This window comes from Argopecten irradians, chromosome 1 (assembly GCF_041381155.1).
Source record: "Argopecten irradians isolate NY chromosome 1, Ai_NY, whole genome shotgun sequence".
Taxonomy (NCBI): domain Eukaryota; kingdom Metazoa; phylum Mollusca; class Bivalvia; order Pectinida; family Pectinidae; genus Argopecten; species Argopecten irradians.
In genome coordinates this window covers 13,213,500-13,236,035 of record NC_091134.1, presented here as the reverse complement: position 1 = coordinate 13,236,035, position 22,536 = coordinate 13,213,500, and the positions used below count along the sequence as shown (strand labels likewise).

At 34.1% G+C, this 22,536-nt stretch overlaps 1 protein-coding gene across 3 annotated transcripts; it reads left to right on the top strand.

Moving 5' to 3' along the window:
* Window positions 1-2,176: 2,176 nt before the first annotated feature.
* On the top strand, window positions 2,177-22,172 carry LOC138318181 (RING finger protein 207-like). 3 transcript variants are annotated; one of them, XM_069260351.1, is made up of 17 exons: window positions 2,203-2,289; window positions 3,233-3,288; window positions 4,140-4,343; window positions 5,323-5,434; window positions 6,192-6,336; window positions 6,704-6,785; window positions 7,058-7,133; window positions 7,561-7,733; window positions 8,826-8,967; window positions 9,807-9,907; window positions 10,289-10,390; window positions 13,718-13,886; window positions 14,794-14,979; window positions 15,546-15,597; window positions 15,993-16,110; window positions 17,391-17,483; window positions 17,916-22,172. In XM_069260351.1, exons 1-17 carry the CDS (start codon window positions 2,263-2,265, stop codon window positions 19,171-19,173), a joined length of 3,096 nt encoding a protein of 1,031 aa, XP_069116452.1. In that variant the 5' UTR covers window positions 2,203-2,262; the 3' UTR covers window positions 19,174-22,172. The 3 variants fall into 3 exon arrangements, with proteins under 3 accessions (XP_069116461.1, XP_069116452.1, XP_069116470.1); XM_069260360.1 differs by lacking the exon at window positions 3,233-3,288 and having other exon boundaries at window positions 2,177-2,289; XM_069260369.1 differs by lacking the exon at window positions 2,203-2,289 and having other exon boundaries at window positions 3,233-3,338.
* Window positions 22,173-22,536: the final 364 nt, after the last annotated feature.

Genomic DNA, 22,536 nt, shown 5'->3' with positions numbered 1-22,536 from the left:
ACGTGTGCGGAATGGCCAAATACTATGATGAGCTCATTGCATCGCCATATATATGTTGCGCGAAATAATGGTTTGCGACCAGGTTACGTTACATGCACCGATGACATATATATATATATATATATATATACATTTTTGTAAGTACGGGAGGGAGAGTAAAAAGTTTCCATCGATATCATGAAAGCATAATTTTTTGTGATATATGCCTAGAAATACACAAGCTGTACACATTTGATCATGTTACATTATAAATAGATCGATAGTTCACAAACCATATTCACCAAAATCAATATATATCGTAAGATATATCTAGCAATTGAAGTTGTATGCATGCAGAAACATATACATGTACATACTCTACATGTATGTATGTTTCTGAAGTACTGTATGTAAACCACGCATTATATACATAGTGTATGTTTCGAATTCTGATAGCACCAGAAACAGTACAAATTAATACTCTTTCCTTTTCGGGGTCATAATTGATATTTTTGTGGACGTGCATTCACATGGGATTGAAACTGTTTTTACTCAATGTATTCTATGCGGAGCTAAAATTAAATCACCTCAGTCCTAAATTTTGATAGACAGTCACCTATGAACTTAAGCTCGTTCTAACAACGATAATCAGTTAAACCAACCAAGAAATCGCTTCCTCCGCTTAATTAATATTGAGTGCATGCGATATACCGTTACACTTCATAAACCATTAAAGATGTTGAGAATAATCCTTATAATTTAATTTGAATAACTTAGATTATTTTATGAATAAGGAGATGATATTAGACTGTAAATTAATTAACTCGATTGTGACGTAGACCTGTATGTCATAAGACAGCGTCATAATAAGCATTCGACTTTCAAATCAAGCAAAACTTTATATATGTTTACTAGAACGTTGCTCGAGATATACTGATGAGATACACTGCGGTATGTGATTTTGTGCACTGATATTTTTGTGTTATAATGATATTATCTCCAAAAACATAAAAAAAAATGAAATCATTTTTAACCCTTACTCGATAATTCAATTTATCACATATGAATCTCTTCAGAACCATATAAATTATCCATTGTATGAAATCATAACAGCCGATCAGAAACGACTTTTCAAACTTAACACCATTTCGCCTGTGCCCAGTTTCATGAACATTCCTTAAATTTAAGAAATCCCTTCTTCGTAGGAAAGCATTAGAGATTTAAAGGAAGGTTCCTTAACCGCTAGGCTAAGATTTTCTCCTTAAGTAACTTTAGTAATTTGTAAACTTGAGAAATGTAAGGAATTCCTTAAAGGCCCGCTACCTTTCCGAAACGGCTTTTAATTTTTAAAATGGGAATGTAAAACAAGATCCATATTTTTGTAGAGTCTTAAAAATTATTAACTTACCGTTAATACTACATTTATCATCACCTTCTGAACGATTTGATTAAAATAAATAAAATGTTTATTTTCATAACGCGGGTCGTATTATGTTTCCCACTGTCGTCCTAAATACCGCGCGGTAGTTGACTATCACTGCGCCAAACTGCAAAACAGCGAATTGACTCTCCACTATTTTCATATATTACGCAGGTAATATAATTTTCTGATGTTATTAATGTTTTTTAAGAAACCTTTATATTTTGCTCCGGAAAGTTAATGGGCCTTTAAAGTTAATTAAGGATGTTCATGAAACTGGGTCCAGATAAATGAAATAAACTTTAAGCCAATGGATTATAATATTGTGGATATTAATCTGAATAACAGGATTAAATGGTCTGTAATTTAACGATCGAACATTTTCATTTGATTAAAAATTACTTTATCATATCATAAAGGTGGAAAATGGCATTCAACGTCGTATTTATTTCATTGAAAAAAAATGACTTTTGAAGATTTTGCCTTTAGTAAATTGAATTATTAGGATAATTAATTTGAATCTAAGATCGGGCTTATGTTATGGATATTATACTATAGTTATCTATATTATTATATGTAACACAAAACCCTATATATATATATACATGTATTGTAACTCTCATCATGAACCGTTTCGCTGAATCATACGCAGATTTTTATGTTATATCTCCATAACAAAAAAAATCAATTCAAATGAATCCATAAATCAAATTTTGATTGAATACTCTTTCTCTTTTTCGACTGCTAGGGTCGTCTCAGCGGAAATAATGGGTTATCTCCCCTCAAAATCCAGGTGGCGCTCAGTTGCAAGATGTCTGCTTTCGGTGTTTGATACTGATGGAAGCCGATGATGAAGCTGATTGATGTTGCCATGGTGTGATTTACAGAAGGTTAACACTCACCTGATATATTTGTTGGAATTTCATTCATTTTGATCGACATTACTCATATTTTAGTATTTACAACAATATTACGAATTGAATCGAACAATAAGTAGGAGATGTGCTCGAGACTTTATGAAGTTGTCACAAGATTTTGAAACTTTTTAAAGTTCGGTTTAGGCTATCGAAAGGGTTGGTCAATAGTGTTACTTCCAATAGACTGATGTCATTGTTGCTGCTTTTGTTTCTAGATCTATCACAGACTCGTCAAGACAATTGCAAGTCGCTGTAAAAGACCACTTGTCCACCATTGCATTTTTGATAGAAATGGGACCGAAGTGTCTCTGGTGTGACTAGACACCAAGAGCTAGTCTGTTTCATATTAATTAAGTAATCTGTAAATTCTACTGTAAATAATTTGATGTATAAGTGGAGGAACTGTTAAAAAAATTCTTATGATTTAATTCTAATAATAATACACTTTCGTCTTTTTTGAACTTTGTACTGTATGATTTTCTGGAAAATAAACCCCATCAATAAGTTTTGAGATCCAAAAACGACGTTTGTACTGGGACCTAAATAGTAGTTGTGATGGAACAGTAGTCATGATTAAGTGCATATTCTATTGTGCGTCCAGATTTCAAAATGGCTGAAGCTGTTGACTAATACTTCAGAATGGTGCAGTTTTGTTATTGTGGAAATATTGTGTTTCATGAGATACAAAAAATTAAATTTTTACCCAAATCATGACGACTGTTCCTTCATGACAATTGGTAGGATCCCTTCGAGTAAAATACAATTTACCAGACATCGCGAAAGTTGAAAAAAATGATATTGACGGACCGAACATTAATGTGAATTTATGAAGTAAATATAACTTCCTACTATAAGTATCCAAGTAGCTGCTTTCATGATTATCTTACTCATTTAAATTCTACATTCCTTTTGCCAGGTTCGGCACCTGCGTAATACTTCAGAGACGGGTCATGCCATTTCTACCAACTTCCGGTACTCAATAATTGCTGTACGGTCGATCCGGACAGGATTTAAAATAGGCGGTTCGCATCAAATTTTTCCTTACATGTCCGTCAGAACGGCTTATTTCGTGATGTCTGATTTACTGTTGATTTGTGACATCATAAGGCAATACAAAAAAATATATGTGTTTCCAGTAACCTGACTGACCCTTTAAAATTGGTGTCTATTTAAAAGCTTTTTATCAGTTTTGCCCTCAAGCAAACAAGTAACAACCTTATTTTTTTGGGTTTTGCACAAATTCAGGAATATGGGTATACAAATTCTGGAAATTTAAGACACCAATGATAACCACGAAATCAAACCCATGGTTTATAAATATAAGGTTGAATAAAGTCTTTACCCATGTCGTTTTTGGATCTCGAAACTCCCATAAGCTAGATCACTTACTTTACACAAGACATGTATAATTCATTGCACTGCTGATGTGCCATGCATAATGTCTTAACAAGTTTATATAAGGCTATCAACATGTAACACAGTTATTAACACTTATTCAATGATGTAAATTTAAAGTACAGAAACTATGAAAAACCACTCTGATCGAATGAATTTAATACAATCTTTGAAAATACAAAAATAAAATTTTATCTTATTTTTCATGTTCCATTTAATATAAGTTAAATTCACAATTTTATTATAACTGTCAGTGATATTGAATCTTCCACATCTATATGCATAATAAATATATAATCTGTCATGTATATCATAGCCCATTTGGATAGAATATTATTAATTTAAGAACTTCCTTCATTATTTTGGATTTAGGTAATTGCTCATGCTATGTTTAAACATGTACTTCAAACTGAATTATTTCTTTCTAGGGTGATGTCTGGCGAGATTTTTCAGCGTGACCCTGGCCCAGACAATCTGGACGATGTTGATGTCATTGGGCGAAATCCACTAATGTGTTTTCTGTGCAATGAGAAATATGAAGATCCATGCATTTTAGGGTGTTACCACAGTTTCTGTTCAACATGTCTGCGAGGGAGGGCCAAAGATGGAAAAATGCATTGTCCCTTGTGCAAGTAATTGTCATTCAAAATAATTAATTGAAGTATTTTTATAAAGTTCATAATATTTTAGTGATGTACTATATAATTATAAGATGATTACAATTCACAACATCAGAGCATCCAGTAAACCCTTGTTTTTGACTCCCAAAAATTAGATGTGACCCTTGAGTTTGAAGCATGTGTCTATTTGTCATATGTTTTGACGCTTCAGATTTCTAAGAAATTGCTCTCCCGAATCTGCTACTACTTAGTGCAAATTGTATGACAAAACTGCATTGAAGTGATCAATGGCCAATTAATATAAAGAGTAATCTGGATGTATGAAGTAATAAGTGTTGTGCAATATGTTCTATCATCATGTTTACCTATATTTAGAAAAATAAGGTATAGACCAGAATGCTGGATTTGCTAAGGGAAGTATGTTTTTAATTTACAATAAATCATAGAAAGTTGGTGTTAGCCTTGTCTCAGGATTTGATCTATACAAGAAAATGTAGGTTGAAAACAATAAAAAAATGTCATACACAACAATGTACGTAATGTTCAAACATTGATATCTCTATGTTTTGATTCAATTTGGTTATGAAGATAAGACAGTTTGCAAATTTTTCAGAAACTGCTTTTAAGTATGTTTTCAAAAAAAAAAAAAAAAAATGCAGAGTTTCTGAAAAATTTGTAAACTATTTTCAGAAACTCTGCTTTTAAGTATGTTTTCGGGGCCGCGGTGGCCGAGTGGTTAAGATGTACTGACATATTACCACATGCCCTCCACCTCTGGGTCGCAAGTTTGAATCCCATGTGGGGCAGTTGCCAGGTACTGGCCGCTGGTCGGTGGTTTTTCTCCGGGTACTCCGGCTTTCCACCACCAACAAACCTGGCACGTCCTTAAATGACCCTGGCTGTTAATAGGACATTAAGCTAATCAAACAAGTATGTTTTCATAGCCAGATTAAAGCTTGTGTGTATTAAATATGGCTTTAAATTCCTATAGAGACAGTACAACACTCAAAGAGGGAGAGAGCTTACCACCTAAAGATAAGCTACTCCAGTTCCTGGTGATGTCTTCTAGTGAAGAGCGGGAGCAGTGTGCCAACTGTGATAAGGTGATGAAACGATTTATCACAATTTGTAAGACATCAAATGTTTTTGCAAACAATTTTATGCAAAAATACAAACACGTAATTGCAGATGAAGCCACTAAAATATTTTGGGTAGGGGTGTTTGAGGCGGGTAGGTCAAAAAGGGGAAACAATCAATATTTCATTTTAAGCCTTATTTTCCTCTATCTGACATACAGTTATGTAATATCTCCAATTCCTATTTGGTTAACTTTTTGTGATCAGAGAACTTGAAAATATATTTTTTTAACAATGTACATAATGTATGTTGCTGAACACATAAAAGTTTAAACCAGTTTGGTAGATGACAATATTGTCTCTCTTTTTTTAAAGTTTTTATTCGTAAAGGTTGAAAGAAATTGTATACTAATTTGGTCTATTGATATATAAACTGAATTGAAGTGCACTCTAGATAAAATGCAAAGTTATTATGTTAAAAAGTGCACTGTGTTCTATTGTCTGTACATCATACATCTGTTAGCCAAATTAATATTTCGTTCAACCATAAAAATCACATTTTTTGTCACTCAGATATAGAGCTTCGAGATTTTATCAATATTTCAAAAGTATGTTTATATCATCATGCATAACATTGATGATGGCTTTAGAACCAAGTCGCGTATTTTGAGTAATTATGTTGAAAAAGAAGTAGAAGATGCTTTAAATCTGAATAACTAATACTGGAAAAAGCCTGAGTATGGGATGAATCAATTGCATAACACATCCTGCTTAATTCATACAGGATGAGGGCCAGATGTATTTTTGTAACACCTGTTCCCAGCCATTGTGTGAAGGGTGTCGTGATGAGACTCATCGTGCCAAGATGTTTACGCGGCACGACATAGTCCTGTTGTCGAAACGCACTAAAGAGATACATAGAGAATGTGGTAAGTATGTGATTAACACAATCTCCACTTAACCATGAATTGGACTTTTGTAATGTATAATCTGACTGACCCAATATTTCTGTACACATATACATTTGTGCTTCACAAATTTGAAATAACTGAAGGTTTTTGCCGCCAAAAAAAAAATGACACACATTAGAATCAAATCTTACATTAATTACACATTGGTACTTTTATTGTTGCAGTTGCAAAGACGGTAAACATAATCAAAACAGAACAAAGATATGCATTTACAGGCTATGCATTTCATCATACAATATTTCATTACAGTTCATTGTAAATGCAATTTTTGTTTTATTATAAATTGCCTGCTTTAGTTTACTGTAAGAACTGTTCTTTGTTCCAGCCCTCCACCAAGAGCCCTTCATTCTGTTTTCTACAGAAAAGAAAACAATGCTGTGTATTAATTGTTTTAGAGATATGAAAATGTGAGTGTATCATATCTTAAATGTTTGAAACAATTATCTTAATTTAATACATTTATTGTGACAATATAAGATTTTCTTTCTATACTTCCCACCCTGCGCCAAAGTTAGGAGGGGTTGATATAGTATACTGGATTCAGGTTGTCTATCTATTCTATTAGTCACTCTAAAGTAAGAATAAATCTGTTTGAAAAACAATAGATTATGACTCATTATGGATTTTCAGGTGTGTTGTAATGTAGTGCTTGTAATTGATCATACATTTATATTTTTAGAGAAAGTCGTTCATACTGTGTTGACATGGAAACGGCATACCACCAAAGCTGTAAAAAGTTGGATCAGAGAATGCAGGTATGCTGGAGTCGTTTTCCCCTTCTTGTATTGAAATAAACAAGTTGATATTGTCATGGTTTTATATTACAAAACTGTTCTCATATAAATTCTTACTGCCGTGATTAAGCCTATTTACAAGTATTTCATATTTGCATATTACAGAGTTACCTGCCCTTGCAGGTAGGTATTGATTGGGACATTATTTTTTTGTGAGCGTAACATCATAATTTACTGAGAAAACAATGCGAATTTTGCTCACTAAATAATGATATCGCAATGGATACCTACGTACAAGGGAGGTAACTCTGCAATATGCAGAGATGGAATATCCAAACGTGGAATCAGATCTGTAAGCTACTTGATATATGTGTTACCTATTTTGATTCCATAAGACCATTGATGGTGTATTTTAAGTTAAATTCTATATATTCCTTTTCCTAATAAGGCTATCAGAGACCTACAGAACTCTGTTCAAGACTCCATTATGTTGCTCCGTGCCTTACTTGAAGAAATCACTCAGAACTCAGAACTGGAAAAGTCTGCCATCAAAGATCTCTACAACTCTATGGTTAAAGAAATTACAGAAAAACAAGAGACGCTTTTAATGGAGGTGGATAGGTGAGAAACGTGTTTGTAAATTGATTGTCCAGTAAATCCTAAATGAGAGTGTATTCAGCAATACATTGCAATACTCTAGGGGTTACTAACGTTATATCTACCCTTGGACTCTCTTGTAGTAAAATTGAAGACAATAGAACAAAACAGGTAATTTGGTTGTTTGATGTACATCAAAAGAGCTAATAAGAGTACTCTGTGTTTGACTGTGTGGCTTTGAAGTTGGGTGTCGCTCTCTCTGCCTTCAGTTTTACTATGAGATAGTCCAGGGGTGGATATAATATCAGTTATAGTAACCCCTGGAGTATCAAGGATAACAGCAATATGGACACACATTATAAATGAAAGACGAGAAAAAGTTCATCCTGTGATTGTTTTTATGGATGCTTGGTTACTATTAGTAGATGTATAATGTGAAAATCATAAATATGATTGATGAATAATGTTCATGCGATATGCTGTCATATGGAAGGACCTTGATATTTTGTTTCCAGGAATCAATACCAAAAACTCAAGAACTACAGCAATAGATAGGTGTTGTAAAATATTTTTCTTATTTTTAATAGTAATTAAGTTGGGTTTAATTAAAGATGCTTCACCACCGACAGAGCACAAATGATATTCATCATTTGAACAATAATTGTTGTTTAATCATGTATATATATGTCTAATTAACACAAAAAAATAACATAAAATAATTTATTTTGCCTTTGTTGCATGGGCAATCCGTTCTTCATTCCATATAGGATATAGTGCCAAGGAATTTTTTCGGGATGCAATTAATTATTTTTTACATTTTTAACTTAATAAAATTAGAAATTCAAACATTACAATGGTGGTAATGGTGTAAAGTTAGTAACTTTTGCAACTGAAGAAAAATACTAAATCGTCTGCTCCTCTTTTTGATAGTGAAAAAAATATGATTTGTCAGCAGTTGAGCATCTTTAAATAAGTCACCAATTAAGAGATGGATAAATGCAAAATTCATATCCAAGCAAATGCAATTTTTCATGCAGTACTAAAAACTTTGAAACAAATTTTGCCACTTCTTGACTTCTAACAACACTTGTATTTGATATAATGTTGTTTGATCAGGCAGTACCAAGACAAGCAGAAGTTATTTACAGAGGAGTTAGCCAGTCTGACGACGCTGTTACCAACTCTACATACACACCTAGTCACCTGTGCTGCATTCTCAAGCTCCGCCAATAAATTTGAGTTCTTGGACCTCGCATATGTAAGTTTACATATTGTCCTGAAATGTAATCTGTATAACAATTTGTATTTCTTCTTGGTCTGAAACTTTGATACAGTAATAATGTTGGAAAAATAAATATTTTATATTCTTCAAGAGAGGAATATTGATGAAGATTAGATCAGAAGTTTTATTATATAGTCAATAGTTAGATTTGAAGCTGAAATGGGGAATTACATGTATCATGATAAGATGTCTTAGTTTGAATATCTTTGAATAGGTTCATTTGTATAATAATAATCTCTATAATAAGGTAAGATTATTCATCAAAATGCCCTGAACATATCTTTAGACCATAGATCTCATAAAACTCATAAAAATTGATAAAACAGTCTTAAGTTTAGACTTGGCCAATCACATATAACTTTTAATACCATAGGTAAAGTCATTTGGATTGGCAAAGCAAAAACACTGAGAATGTTTTATGATTCCAGAGCCTGATCATATTTGTATTTACATTATTATCATTTATATATTTTGACCACATGTTTTGATTAGACTCAGAGTATGTAAAATGATACAATACTTAAAATCTTGATGTCAAGGTTTCCAAAAGAAGAAAAAACTAGTCTAGAGCTAATGTGCCATAAATAATAAAGTCCAGTCTAGTGTACTTTTAGAATTCACTTGCCGATTCAAGTAATTTTCAAAAACAAAAACAAAAAACAGTGTATTTCAGATGGTTTTGACAGCCTATAGCTCTACAATATTATGCCAGTAATAGATAAAAAATAAAGCATAAAGAGGAGATGCAGGAAGGTGAAGAAATGTAATAGGGGATGAATGTCTATTTATGAATACTTGTATTACATTGTTTGTAGATTCTGATGGAACGCTTGAAGTCTATTATTCATCTTCAATACCCTCTACATCCTTCTCAAGGGAGCCAGATCTATACAGACTTTAAAAGTCAGATTGCCAAGTAAGTTCAGTGAACTATGTATTTAGAATACCTGCCTTAGCACAACCACCTCTGTATAAAGACCACCTGCTTAATAAGATCATTTCTCAGAGTTCCTAATTGGTAATTTCAGCGTACACAATATGCCCTGTGTATAAAGACTACCTGTCTATAAAGACCATATTTTCTTGATCCCTTATTATTATTAGACAGGCTTAAATGTACCTAAAATCCATCAAAAGTTTACTTACATTATATAACTCTGATATTGGATTCTATCTACATGTATCTCTTTCCTTATTTTTGTGAGAATTATTCAATGTGATATTAATATTCTAGTATAGACATTTTGATACAATATACATATAACATACTATCTATACCCTTATACACTACGAATAGATGTCTGGAGCCATTACTGTTTCCCAAGAGGGTATCGTCTGCATTGTCATCGTCTCCGGCTGGCTCCCTGACCTTGTCAACTGCAGCAACCACTGCTCCACGGTTAGTCTCATGCTCGGCCAATTTCGCAACAGAAATAATTTTAAACCTCATAACATTGATATTGAGTCAATGGACTATTTTGATGATTGATATTGAAAAATACTTTGCAAATACTGCTGCTTGTATTTGACATATCAGGATATTAGTTTAATATTTTAAAACAAAATTAAAATGAATGTGGAGAAATTTTGAATATTGTTGGTTTTTAGCTCACCTGGCCCGAAGGGCCGGTGAGCTTATGTCATGGCGCGGCGTCCGTCGTCCGTCCGTCCGTCCGTCCGTCCGTCCGTCAACATTTCCTTTAAATCGCTACTAGTCATAGAGTTCTGCATGGATTGTAACCGAATTTGGCCACAAGCATCCTTGGGGGAGGGGGAACAGAACTTGTATAAATTTTGACTCTGACCCCCCGGGGACAGGAGGGGTGGGGCCCAATAGGGGAAATAGAGGTAAATCCTTTAAATCTATCCTTGGGGGAAGGGGAACAGAACTTGTATAAATGTTTTCTCTGATCCCCCAGGGGCAGGAGAGGCGGGGCCCAATAGGGGAAATAGAGGTAAATCCTTTAAATCGCTACTAGTCATAGAGTTCTGAATGGAATGTAACCAAATTTGGCCATAAACAACCTTGGGGGAAGGGGAACAGAACTTGTATAAATTTTGGCTCTGGTCCCCCGGGGGCAGGAGGGGCGGGGCCAAATAGGGGAAATAGAGGTAAATCCTTTAAATCGCTACTAGTCATAGAGTTCTACATGGATTGTAACCAAATTTGGCCACAAACATCCTTGGGGGAAGGGGAACAGAACTTGTATAAATTTTGGCTCTGGTCCCCCGGGGGCAGGAGGGGCGGGGCCCAATAGGGGAAATAGAGGTAAATCCTTTAAATCGCTACTAGTCATAGAGGTCTGCATGGAATGTAACCAAATTTGGCCAGAAATATCCTTGGGAGATCAGAACTGTGTTTGCATAAATTTTGGCACTGGTCCCGGGGGGCAGGAGGGGCGGGGCCCAATAAGGGAATTACAGTCGAAACTCGTTATCTCGAAATTCAACGGACCAACGAAAATAATTCGACTCATCCGGAATTCGACTCAAACGTAATGCCATTAGGTTTGGTCAGAACATGGTTTTCAACGGTCCTTATATCTTATGACAGCCGGGTACATGCCTATTACCGTGATCAGCATATTATCGTGATTTTTCCAACTGATAAGGTTTGTATCAAATCTTTTTAGTTATATGTTTTCAGATGTTTTGGGATTTTTTAAAAATACATTCGTAAATAAAAAAAAATTGAATTACGATAATATGATTGTCACGATAATAGGCATGCACCCTGATTTCCCGGTGGTATACGTATACTGACTTCAATGGTTCACACATCAAACTTATACGGGATATATTACCTGAACAAATAAAAACAAGCACCTTTCTTATTTCAGAATTTAATGGTATTTCCTAATAGTAAAAATAAACAATAGTTTTCACCTACCGTGAGCAGACTACATTCTCCGTTTCTACTGGTTAATATATAATTTACGGTAAATGAAACGAAAGTAGATTTCTATACCAACGAAAAAATACATTGTATGGCTAAGATACTAGTACATCTGCAACGACTAGTTAAACATTTAACATTGTGGGTTTGTTATATTATTTTGCACTATCAACATTCCATACAAACCTTAGAACACACTTTCGTTTCTAATGATTCCTAAACAAACACGCTTCCGGTCATGATCAGCCACGCTGATCGAGCCATGCTGAGTGTGATTGTGTAAACAAGCGTCCTGTTTATGTACAGGTAAGTCACAATTGTAAAGTGACACTAATTAGGAAGCCAGACTTGAGAGGATTATTAAACAATTATTAAATATTAGCAGTCATTGTTGTAGTATGTTCCCATAGGCCCGAATCTGCATATACCGATCGCGATATGTGCAGGTAAACCAATCACGTGTTACGACAAACCACAGGTGAATTTCAATTGTTTGTATCCATGTTATATTTACGTAATTGTTGGGTTTTTTTATTTAAAATTTTGACTAAAATTAAATTCGAGATAGCGACTGTTTTTTCCGCTGAATATCCGTTCTAGGGACCAGGAATTGACTTTGACACAACCGGAGTTTCGAGACATCGAAATTCGAGTCATCCGATCTTAAAATACATACACAAAGAAGGACGAAAAACGGGACTTGAAAATTAATTCGACTCAACCGGAATTTCGACTCAAGCGATTTTGAGATAACGAGTTTCGACTGTATAGGTAAATCCTATAAATCAGTACTTGTCATAGAGATCTGCATGGATTGTAACCAAATTTGGTCATAAACATCCTTGGGGGTAGGAGAACAGAACTTGTATAAATTTTGGCTCTGACCCCCCCGGGGCAGGAGGGGCGGGGCCCAATAGGGGAAATAGAGGTAAATCCTTTAAATCGCTACTAGTCATAGAGTTCTGCATGGAATGTAACAAAATTTGGCCAGAAATATCCTTAGGAGAATAAGAACTGAGTTTGTATAAATTTTGGCACTGGTCCCGGGGGGCAGGAGGGGCGGGGCCCAATAGGGGAATTATAGGTAAATCCTATAAATCGGTACTTGTCCTAGAGTTCTGCATGGATTGTAACCAAATTTGGCCATAAACATCCTTGGGGGTAGGAGAACAGAACTTGTATAAATTTTGGCTCTGACCCTCCGGGGGCAGGAGGGGGGGGAGCCGATAGGGGAAATAGAGATAAATTCTATTAATCGCTACTTGTCCTAGAGATTTGCTTGGATTGTGACCAAATTTGACCATAAACATCCTTGGGGGAAGGAGAACAGAACTTTGGCTCTGACTCCCTGGGGGCAGGAGGGGTGGGGCCCAATAGGGGACTTAGAGGTTAATATTAAAATTCCTTCAGAAAAGAAACAATGAACCTGTATTCAGAACATTACTTGGCATTACAAACCAGGTGAGCGATACAGGCCCTCTGGGCCTCTTGTTTAAATGTTTGCCACTGTAAATATAACTGTTCAGTATTTTATAGATTGTACAAACTGCTCTCAAAGACCTTACTTTTGCTGTCCAATGTTGCCCAATAGGACTTTTTTTCATAAAATTTCATGTGAAATTATCAATTATACCCTAGTTGTACATATTTACACATTACTCAGGAACAAAATGTTTGTCTTTCATCAGAAAAAATATATTAATACATATATATGTAATAAATGACCGAATTCAGTAATGTTGTTCAAAATTGATTTAGCTCCAAAATTAAATTTAGAAAAATGAGTGTATAAAATGATGTTAAATGCATTATTGTGTACTGTCTTTGCAGATCTGATTTGTTCAGGCTTGAGAAAAGCACATTTGATCTCCAAACAAAAGTGAAGTCTGGTAACCTTTCACAGAATGAAAGACGGCAAGTTGCCCTCAATAAACTGAAGCTAGCAGAAGGGAAAGGAGCATTTGCTGAACACTGTCAGGACTTTGACACTTCTCATAAGGTTAGAAGCTTTTTAGTATTTCATTAAATCATTGCATGAAATAGACTGTAGAATATAATTCTTATGCAAAAAGAGTAACAAAACATACAAATCAAAGTGAAATAATTGTACAAGAAATAAACATTGATATGACATAATCAATTTCTGTAGTCTTTTAAAACCTACTTTTAAATTTCTTAAAAATGTGCACATAAATTGTTGCCAGAAGGAATTTTTTGTGTCCATTTTTTCTACTTTACTACTGGTCTCATATTTCAATAACTTGTTATTAATGCAAGCTTAAGTGACTTGGCCGTTAGTGTTGGTACTGAGGTGTTTTAAATCTCTACCTTTTCTACTATCAAAACTTTGTAATTTGGCATTGTCTATCTCAGAATTAGCTGACATCAGCTAATCATTGACCTCGAAGATGAGGTAACCTCAGTGCCTCCTACATTTTAAAGGTGATAAAAGGGTAAGGGGAAGTAACTCCCTTAATATAACTTTATGGCAATAGACAATGAGTGTTTGTTTATGTTTCTAACTTAAATGTGATATGACAGACTAAAGAGAAAATCAAGAAAAGGCAGCATTGAAAGAAACACATTGAAATAGTAAAAAAAAAAGTAGCTGATATTACAATGGGAAGAACAACTTACAGCAAATCATTGAATATTGATACAGAATTTGATACCCAACTTAAGCAGTGTTAAATTTTGTGTCTAAACAACCATTTCTCAACTTGCTGCATGCTGTAAACCTGTCTTTCTGTTTGTTTTTATCACACAAGATTTTTTTCACTTCATTTTAACCAAATTGATTAGAAAACAGAGTAAGCATATAATTCAAATCTTTTCTAATGCAATTACTATTCCATTTCTTAAAATTCTTTTGCTGTTAGCTAAGTAGCATTTTATCCTTTCCTCAGAGCTTGTCCCAGATGGTGGAACGATTGAAGAGCCATCTACAGGAGCTACAAAGGGACTTAACTCTCCGTCGATGTCTCACCAAACAGACAGTAATGGAGGAACTACAGGGTAAAGTTGAACAGGTCGAGCAAAAACTGGAGGGTCACAAAACCAGGATGGAACAGAAGCAACCTCTCCTGGAAAAGGTAAATGGAATTCTTCTTGTTTTAGTGTAATCTGAAGGTCCAACATACTTGTTATATTGAGTAAAAGTGTTGAATAGATCAAAGTTGTTTGGACAAAGGAAAAAATTCAATTGATAGTTGAAACCAGCAAAACCTGGAATTAGATAACATCTTATTAAGTTATATTAAGAGTCATAGAATCTAGAGAAACCATGCAGACTGATTAACTTTGCATTCTAACTAAAATTAAAACTCATCAGAGAAAGTCTTTTAAATAATAAGATCCTTTGATTTTGTAATGCCTTTTTATGTTGAAATCAAAGACTTTTCTTAAGTTATGGTTTATCAATCAAATTTTTAGGGAATTTAAAAAATGGGCCTGTTAGTTTATCATAAAATGACTATATCATGAAGCCATAGTTCTTCAGTCTTCTGAAATATTACTAGTTGCCATCCATCTGTGTTTTGAGTTTGAATCCAACATGAGTCAGTTGCCAGGTACTGACCACAGGTCAGTGTTTTTCCTTTTGAGTACTTCATTTCCTTAATCTAGTATATAGATAACATTTTCCTGTTTTGACTTTCAGCATTGGGAGGAATGTGTTCAGCGGATAACGTGTGAACAGGAAGTGTATCAAGGTATAGTATCATTAAGTCTAAAAGATTGTTACAGGAGTGAAATATTACATGGCAACATTGGAGTTCAATTTAGAAACAAATTCTTTATAGTTGTTATTGAAATGTGTCTACCTGGCCATTGGCAATTGATACGATTCAGTTTCCCTTAATTCATATCTGTATTGATCATGAAATGTAATGTAGCTGGAGTCTTAGTTAATTGCATAGGAATCCTGATTTATTTTTAAAAATTATTTTGTGAATATCGATATTAATGATATAGCTAAATTAAAAAGACAAGCAAAAAGATTTTATTTATATATCTATGTATATAGCAATACTTGCCATGACTGTTGATATTTTCCACACATAATAGCTATAGACTTGCATACACAATCAATGTATTTGCATTCTAGCACAACTACAAGATGTGATGAGACTACATCAGGAGACAAGCCATCTTAGGACCATCCTGAATCAGCTTTCCCGCTTTGTTACCTCAATTACAGCTCTTACTGAGAGACTAGCCCCGAAGTGAGTGCTACTTATTTCAAGACCTTATAGACATATGTTCTACATGTTGTAAATGTTTCTTAAAATTAACAGGATTTTGCTCTCTCTTCTTTTTCCATATATCTATAGGGGGGAGGTGGGGTCTAATTGACAACACAGTTTTCTGTTTAATATTTTTTAGTTCGAGCATACTCGCACTATTATTTTCCTTGTCGGGTGTGGAGTCTGCGTACATCCGCTATGCGCAGATTCCAACTGCACACGCGTTGCCGGAAGTCAGTGTCTTATACCGTTTAATAGATTTTGCCGTGATTTAATGACACCAACCTTTCAAAAACATATACTAAGATATACTTGTCAGCGATAATTTAGTATAAATTATTAACAGTGACATCACACAGTGATAAACGCATTTATTTGGTGTGAACTTCAAGCAACATATCATACAAACTCATGCATTGGTCATGATATTCTAAGCATCTGATCGACTTTAGAAACTTCCGTAACAATACAATGCAAATCAGTTTTATATAGTCAATAAAAGAAAATGACGAAACAGATTACTTGTATTACCGGTCACATATTTTGTATTTCACATCTTTCTAGGTCCTAGGTGCACATTGCACTATCGTTTATTAACCTTGTGACCACAGACGGCATTTGCTTCAGTTCTAATAGATATTTATAAAATTACACAGCCTTGCGAAACCGAATAAAAAACAACATTATGAAATATCAGTCTGAGTGTCTGAGCACTAGATCTAATGTACCCCAGAAAGGTTTTCAAACACGGCACAGGTAAGTCATCACTTGCACAGTGACTTGACATTGTTCTAGCGCACGACTATTTTAAAGAGCGAAACAAGTCTATTGTGTCAATATCATTATGATAATAAACACACTTCTTTGTAACAAAGAATACACTTAACAAAGTAATTTCACTTCAAATTTCTGATGAAGTAAAGGAAAGTATTTATTACAATACATCAGGGCGTAAAACATCTCCTTGCAATAGTCCCAAGGATAATGAGCGAAACTGCTACATACACCTGTTGCCGAAGATGATTTCATACTGGAAATTAAGGTTAAGAAGTAGTTAGCGAGCACTTCTCTAACTTCTTCTAACAGACATATTTCTAGTTTACCAAATATAGTTTAAAAATAAAAAAAAATAAAAAATTAACTACATATAATGTTGTAAAAATTCTAGGGTGATAATCCATATCACTGATGAAAAGATTTCTAAGAATAGATTAAATTTCAATTTAAAGAAAATGTATTTTTCATGATTTTCTAAATAGATTGGCTACATCATCAAAGGAGAGTGACCATGACAACCAAATCGCTGCCATCTTTGAACAAATTAACACCATGGAGCCTGATTCACAGCACAGGTATGTGTCCTAAATTTCCGTTTGTTTTTGGATAAATATCATACCAAGGCAACTCGGTCCTTTAAAATTAGTTAATTTATTCCGTCTTTGCACATAACCGAGTTATCTCCCTTGTGAGTATATAACAATTGTAACATCATTATTTTGTATGTGAGACTCACTTTGTTAGCTCAAAAAAGTATTGTGTTATGTTCGCAAACACATGACGTCACAATCAATATCTACCACTTGATATGCGATTGGAGAGAGAAGGAAAATAGTGTATTTAGATTTTTCATTCTGTTACTGATATATTTTATAATGTTGCTTTTACAACATAAGAATTTCTTATAAGCTTCATACTAGGGCATAACCTATGACTGTAGTTATAGAATCCTCCATTAATGAAAATTAATTAGATAATAACAAATATATCCGTTGTTTTGTAAATAGGGTCGAGGCTATTCGTACTGCTGAAGAGGAGAGAGAATCACAGTCAGCCAATCGTACAAACCCGATGGACGAGGAACTCATCAAAACAAAAGGCTTATTGAGAGCTCCCTCCTTAAGACGAGAAGGCGCACAGCGGAGACGAGAATCAAAGGATGGAAAAGAAGGATCAGTAGAGAAGGAGCTCTCTCAGTCTCCCGGTAAAGCCTTAACTTTAGATGCCTATCTCACGGAAATGGAAACAGCTGGAAAAGTTTCCAAAGGTGAGGTGTCCAAAGTTGATGTAAATAAAAATAAAATTACAGAAATTGCATCTCCTAAAAAGAAAGAAGACATTAATGATATACTACCCAAATCACCATTAATAGAAGATGTGGACTTGTCAACATTATTGGATGAAATTGATAAACAAGAAAAGGGGGAAAATTCGACCGAGCAGTCAGAGGAAAGTGTAGGGCAGAGGGCTCTCTCAGAGGTAGTGAAATGTGCTGAAGGAACTGTATCGGAGACAAGACAAACAAAGCCTATCTCAGAGGTAGCCTCGATTTCACAAACTAATAATACTACCGTAACAAAATCTTCTTCATTAAGTAATAAATGCATGGACGGTGAACCGGGGGTTAATATTACCGATACCAAACTGTCTTTAAAAACTTCCATCACCACCAAGGAAGTGTCCTGTGATATCTCGCCTATTTCCTCTTCTCCTGGTGGCCAGACTCCTGAGAGTCAGACTGTTTCTTCAAATTCTCCAACGTCTGGATCTGTATCCCCAAGGTCAAATACCCCATCAAGCAAGATTGTTTCCCCTGGGGACATTTCCGAGGTCGATGGTCAGGAAGACGATATGACCGGAGGCGAGACCCTAAGAGCAAGAATTGAAAGGCTAAAGGTTTCTATAGACAATGGTACCACTGTTCCTCAGCGGCCAAGATCGCCACAGGACAGTGTGGCACAAGGGTCAAGGTCACCCCAGGACACTGTCACACAAGGTTCAAGGTCACCAAAAAACAAATGCCCTTTATCAAACGGAATACCACAAAAACTGGATAATGAAAAAGTTTTGTCTCAAAAACTAAATGATAGTGCTGTACCAAGTGTAGAGAATGGAGAAGTGTCACCAAAGGGGGATAATTGTTCTAAATCTGAAGATGTTAAGGCTTCAGATCAGCCAAATGACGCAGAACTTAAAAGTCCAACTCAAAGTCGTGCGGGAAATCAGGCAAGTGGCAGACGGCGAAGAAGGATTAAACCTGATTAGGTTACTACTCATGTAGAAGTTAATGGTAAACATTGAGAGTTGTAGGTACTGGTGCTAACAAATAAATAATAACGTTATCCTGACAAAAGGGATAAAAACACTACAGTTACTGTTAGATTAAATATATTTATCATATTAGTATGAAATTAAAAAAAAAAAAATTAATCTCCTACTACCAGGTCAATGTAGATACAACTGTCTTGATAAACTTTGAGATCTTCAGTGGCATTAATATAAATCGAGGATTCAATGGATATTGGATCATAGTCTAGTATTTACAAGATTTAAAATGCAAATTAAATACAAGCGAACTTGATAAATATTATGTGTCCTTTTTATAAACAATAGTATCAAATTCAATCACAATTTACCTTTAATTTCTTACCTCATAAGGCTGTGTTCTTTATTTGAATGAGGTCACAATGAATGAGAGTTTTGGTGCTGTTTTTAGTATTTATTTATGGAAAATTAAATCTCAAATTGGTTTTTGTGAAGTTTGAAGATATTAATTAATGAGATATCATGAGGTTGTAATTGACTTAGTATAGTGTACTGTTAGCTTATACTCAAAGGTTGTTAATACCCAATGGCCAGGCTAGATTTCTGTTGTGTTAACAGATTATTTAGGGAAAGCTTGAAAGTCTAGGGAAAGCTTGAAAGTCTAATTCATAATCTTTACTGAATTTGCAACTAGGTTTAAGCCCATAAAGTACCATTACATTTTTTGTAATGTGCAATTTTGTGGACAGTGTGTTTGTCTCAATTTAAGCACATGCTTAAGGTCTTTCAAAACGATTTTTGCCTTTTACGTGGGTTACTATGTGTTAAGATAGCAGAGCATTATCGTCAGTCTTGTATTTCTTTTTGCAGACTTTTGTATTTGATATTGGGAGTTATTTGAAGCCTTACCAATTAATAACATTTTTTCCTTTATTGTCCACTTCAAAAGGTTTTCACTATGCAAACTAATGTTGTGCTGTAATTTGTTTTTGTATTAATAGCTTCACAAAGTCTCTTTAAGAGGTCTAGAGGTAGCTTTTAGCCCCCCATCATCTGATTTCCAAATATTCAAATTACTTTTCGTCTGTCGTCCGTCCATCTTAGATTTCGATATTAAAAATTGTTACCACTCTTTCTCAGAAAGCACTGAAGGGATCGTTCTCAAATAACTCATGCAGGTTCCCTTGGGCCCTAGATGTGCATACTGGCCTTTAGGACCGATCGGTCAACAGGATGGCTGACAAGTCGCCATCTTGAATTTTGATAGTTGAAGTTAGTTACCACTATTTCTCAGAAAGTACTGAAAGGATCTATCTCAAATTCCATATGTAGGTTGGATCTCCTTGCATTTGGGCCATAGTTGTGTATTATGCATCAATCTTTGTTGGGCACCAAGATCCTTTTGGGATCTCTGACTGTTAAAGATGCTCCACCGCTGACAAATGATATTTTTTCATTATCAAAAACAGGAGCAGACGATTTAGTATTTTTCTTCAGTTACAAAAGTTACTTACTTTACACCATTGAAAAGTTTTAGCTTCTAATTTTACTTTAAGTTATCCCGAAAAAATTCCGTGGCACTATATGCTATATGGAATGAAGTACTGATTGCGCATGCACCAAAAGCAAAATAACCTATTTTATATTATTTTTGTGTTAATTAGCTATATACACGATTAAACACCAATTATTGTTCAAATGATGAATATCATTTATGCTCTGTCGGCGGTGGAGCATCTTTAATGTAAAGGGGGTATTATGAAATTATATGTTTATATATTATAACATATTTGTAACACTATTGTAAAACATACTGTACTTTTACTTTTACAAGTAACGTTTATCCTTTAATGGACTCCCTTGTTTTGTTAGTGTAGCCATGGTAGTTAATATTTAGGCAAACAAGTTCCAAGTATCGTTCGAAATACTTTATACTATTTAGATAAAGTTTGTTAATATTATTCATGTACCAGAAACATGTCTATTGGAAAATCCATTTTTCTTATTTTCTTGTATTGATAGATATCCCAGATCAAATATCTTAATTAATAAATTTCTTTGGTTATAACTGAGACAAAAGTTTTCTGATTTATACATATTTATGTTAACTAGACTAAAGCACATTTTACATAAAAATATAATTTCTTATGCAACACTACCAGAAACATTTTTTATACCATCTATATGCTAGTGATATTATTGTCAATGATACTTGATATTTATCATGTTTATATTAAGTTTTGATTGTATGGTCTTCCACTTTTTAACAATAAAGCCCTCTTTTGTATATTAGAACATATTTCAGTTATAATGAATTATGCATTGTTCTGATCATTTTGATTATTGAAACTCATTGTTCTGAACTTCTGAATATACTCCAGCATTTGTATTTATTCATAACATTTAGTGCTTTTATTTATGGCTTAAAATGTTAATTCGATTTTGTGAAGATAAAATCAAAACTGAATACTGTTTTTTATTATTTTATTTTAAAAGCCTGTTTTCATGCATGTATTGCACAACGCTGAGGTGTGTACTTTTGGTGATTGTGAATTTACTATACACGAAGTATTGTGTAAAAATATTATGTGATATTTGTCAAATAACTATGTTTTGGCCTTTTTTTGCAGACCGATAATGCTATCAATGAGTGTGAGATTGCTTATAACTTCGTAAAGAGTGTTGATTACTTTACACCATTGATGTGACACATATCCCTGTGAATTTTTTAACAAAGATTTATATATTTTTTGTTTCTTTTGATAATGTTCTTATTGTGAAAGGGCAAACACATTGATTATTATTTTACCATGCGTATCTATAAATCATGCAATGATGGATGTTTGTATCTAAAAGGGATATTTTTCTAGTCATTATTGTACTAATATATTTGATCCAGGTGATGTTTACAAGGACGGTTACCTATTTTATTTTGCTCATGCTTTGTCATGTTTGAATTTCATAATTTTGACTTTTGAAAATAAAATATAAATTTAAAATTATGCTTTTCAAAATGACCTCTTATTATTTCAGGTAAAAAACTTAAATGGAAATTTTCTTATATATATATACGTATAGAATGCTTACCTTTGAAGAAAAACAAAATATCTTATTAATTCAATATAAGTGCCACTGACAATTATATGATTATATTCGGATAATTTTATGCTGGTCACGGGAGGAAGGGCTACCCATTCGCCGTCATTCAATGTCACAGGGGTCAAACTGACTTATTTATAAACATCTCATTAATTGTTGTGTAGCTTGCTAATTTTGACAGAATATGCTTAAAATATCCAATTCAGGAAAACAAGTCCACAGGGTTCAGAACATATTTCTGTCAACAAATAGCATTGCAGTTAT